The sequence below is a fragment of the Corvus brachyrhynchos genome, unplaced genomic scaffold (assembly GCF_000691975.1).
Source record: "Corvus brachyrhynchos isolate BGI_N302 unplaced genomic scaffold, ASM69197v1 scaffold200, whole genome shotgun sequence".
Lineage (NCBI taxonomy): Eukaryota > Metazoa > Chordata > Aves > Passeriformes > Corvidae > Corvus > Corvus brachyrhynchos.
Window position 1 is genome coordinate 5,365,945 of NW_008236184.1, and position 3,179 is coordinate 5,369,123.

Genomic DNA, 3,179 nt, shown 5'->3' on the forward strand with positions numbered 1-3,179 from the left:
GCCCAGGTAAGTCTGGTGAGCAGGGAAACGGGTCTGAAAATCCCTGGAGAAACTCAACATTTAACTGGATGTGCTTCCAGGGAATGAGATTCAGTTTCATGGTTGGCTAAACTTTGAGTTTCACAGAATCCCAGAATCCTGGAATGGTTTGGGTTGGAAGGGACCTTAAAGCTCATCCCATTCCACCTTCCCCTATCCCAGGTTTCTCCAAGCCCCATCCAACCTGGCCTGGAACATTCCAGGGATGGAGCAGCCACAGCTTCTCTGAGCACCCTGTTCCACTTCTAAGAATTTAAGTGGAATTTAAACCTGAGCCTGAAGGTTCAGGATCCTGGACCTGGTGTTGAAAACTGGGATTTAGGAGCCCCAGCTTTATATTCCTACAAAATCCCGTCTGCAGCCATGGAAGTGCCGCAGCCCAGGGAGTGATCCCAGTAGGAAAGAGGGATTGCTCTTACGCTTAGGCAGCATTATTTCCAGAAGGGGGAATGGTTTTGATGGATTCATGGCTCCTATTGGACTGGGAATGTTGACATCAAGCGCCGGCAAAGCTTTTCCTGCCCAGTGTTCCCGGAGGAGCGGAGCAGCGGGAGCTGCAACTTCCCAGCACTCAGCACCTCACGAGTGTTTGTCCGACTTGACGTGAGGAATGAAATAAAACGCTCGGAAGCCTGGGAATTGCAGGAATCGGATTCACCTTCGATTAAAGAAGGATTTGCACAGGAAGAGCAAATCCAGCAGTGCCAAAACTCCCAGCACAGCTCCAGCTGTGGCAGCACCAGAGCAGTGGCTCGGAGGCACTGGGGTCCATCTGGGTGACTCTACCTTTGGAAAAATCCGAGATTTTTAGCTTCCCTCTCTGGGAAGTGGCCAGAGCTGTGTCAGCAGCCAGGGGCTAATGGAAAGCAGATCCTGGGAGCAGGCAGGGCATTCTCACTCCGTGTCCATCCCTTTCCAGGTTACACCGTCTCCTCCGTCATCTCCACCAAGCACGAGCGCATTTACGTGGCGGGAGCGCCGCGGTTCAACCACACCGGCAAAGTCATCCTGTTCAACATGCACAGCAACAGGAACCTCACCATCCACCAGGCCCTCAAGGGAGAGCAGGTAATTCCAGCCGGGAATGCTGCGCTGATTTCCCCCCACGGAAAAATCAACCCTCTCCCTCGATTTTCCAAAGTTGGAATGGCTCGGCAGCGTCGCGCGGCCGTGGATGTCCTGGTGGTTGCTGCATCCACAGCGTGGCTGTAGCAGGGAGAGGGCTTGGAATATCCCTATGGATCCCAGGGAATGGTGGCATCATTCCCATCCCGTCCGGTCTCCTGCAGATCGGCTCCTACTACGGCAGCGAGATCAACTCCCTGGATGTGAACGGCGACGGCGTCACCGACGTCCTGCTGGTGGGAGCGCCCATGTTCTTCAGCGAGGGCAGGGAGCGGGGCAAGGTCTACGTGTACGCCCTGCAGGGGGTGAGTGGCGCCCGGGGACACGGCGGGGACGTTCGGGCGCTGCCGTGGCAGCTGCGTCCCCTTGCGGGCTCTGGCACGCCCAGCTCCCGGCGAGGTGCGCAATGGGATCTTTGCCGCGTGGGAGCACGGATGTCCCTCTGGAGAAACCATCTCCAGGCGCGTGGCCTCCTCCAAACTCGCTCCCTCCAGGGAGAGCTCAGAGCCCCTTCCAGGGCCTAAAGGGGCTCCAGGAGAGCTGGAGAGGGACTGGGGACAAGGGATGGAGGGACAGGACACAGGGGATGGCTTCCCAGTGCCAGAGGGCAGGGATGGATGGGATATTGGGAAGGAATTGTTCCCTGGGAGGGCTGGCCACTCACGGGGCTCTGGGGACAGCAAGTGCCCTCCCTCCACCATGGGAATGGGGCATGTGCCACCCCTGTCCCCTGTCCTGTCCCAGCTTTCCTGCTGGGCCACCCCCAAATCTGGCTCAAAATGCAGCTCCTGAGCCAAATCCATCAGGATCCAGGGGCACGTGGGAAGGTCGTGCTCTACATCCAAGGATGTAGAGCCTGCCTGGAGCGTGGAATCCTGCACCTAAAGCAAGATTGTTTATTAGTCATGGAATTTCTTCCATAGCGTGCAAAGCAGATGTGGGGCTGGCTGGGGGCTCCAAAATCCCACATCCCTGGGAGCGCTCCCACCCCCTTCCTTGGAGAACCCCTCCCACATCACTGCACATTTGCATGAGGGTTTCTCCTCTTTCCAGTCTTGCTGCTGATGCTTTGGGAATTGTTTTTCTTTCTTTTCTCTTTCAAAAAAAAATCTTTCCCTTTCCCCTGGCAGAACCTCTTCGTTCCCAGCGGAGCCCTCACAGATCTCCAGAGTTACCAGAATTCCCGTTTCGGCTCCTGCATCGCCGCCGTTCCCGACCTCAACCAGGACTCCTACAATGACCTGGTGGTCGGGGCCCCTCTGGAGGACGAGCACCAAGGAGCCATTTACATTTTCCTTGGATTCCAGGAGACCATCCTGAAGAAGTACAAGCAGGTGGGGCTGCCGTGTGTTCAGTTTTCCTCATCCTTCGTGGGAATAAATGTAATTTGTCCCCATTTTAAGGAGGGATGGAGCAGGACAAATCCACACCCAGGATGGAATTGTTAATTATTACGGCCAGATATTCCCTCTTTTGAGACATCCAAGACAAAACGTTGGAATTCAAGCACTGGAACAGCAGTGGTGGAGTCCCCATCCCTGCTGGGATTTAAGATGTGTGGATGTGGCACTTGGGGACATTTGTGGTGGCCTTGGCAGCGCCGGGGGATGGTTGGACTCAACAACCTTGGATGGCTTTTCCAACTTAAATTATTCCATGGAATAGCAGGAAGAAGGCTTGGAATTTGAGGCAATGTTTAGCATTGCAAGGGATCGCTACAGATTAATTAATTAATTAATTATAAATAAATAAATAATTTGTTTATTTATTACACTTTTGACAAGTATTAAATACGCAGGGTAAATCCAATAGAAATCTTGGATGGTGTCTCGAAAGGGAAACTGCTCTCATTCCCTGGAAGATCATGTTTAGTACAACCACTTGGAATGGGGAATTTTCAGCGGTGAAGTGGAGTCAGCCTGGCAAACCCTTGGCAGGCACGGATGCTCCTGCTGGAATCCAGCCTGGATTGTTCCCATTCCTTTCCAGCGGATCGCGGCCGCTGACCTCGCTCC

At 54.1% G+C, this 3,179-nt stretch overlaps 1 protein-coding gene across 1 annotated transcript in view; it reads left to right on the forward strand.

The window, feature by feature from the left end:
- The window catches only part of ITGA11 (integrin subunit alpha 11), a 47,228-nt gene that overhangs the window by 24,422 nt on the left and 19,627 nt on the right, over positions 1–3,179 (forward strand). Inside the window, exons 12-14 of the mRNA XM_008637411.2 lie at positions 959–1,107; positions 1,329–1,469; positions 2,295–2,498. Coding sequence (XP_008635633.1) covers positions 959–1,107; positions 1,329–1,469; positions 2,295–2,498 — 494 coding nt within the window. The remainder of the gene's footprint in view (positions 1–958; positions 1,108–1,328; positions 1,470–2,294; positions 2,499–3,179) is intronic.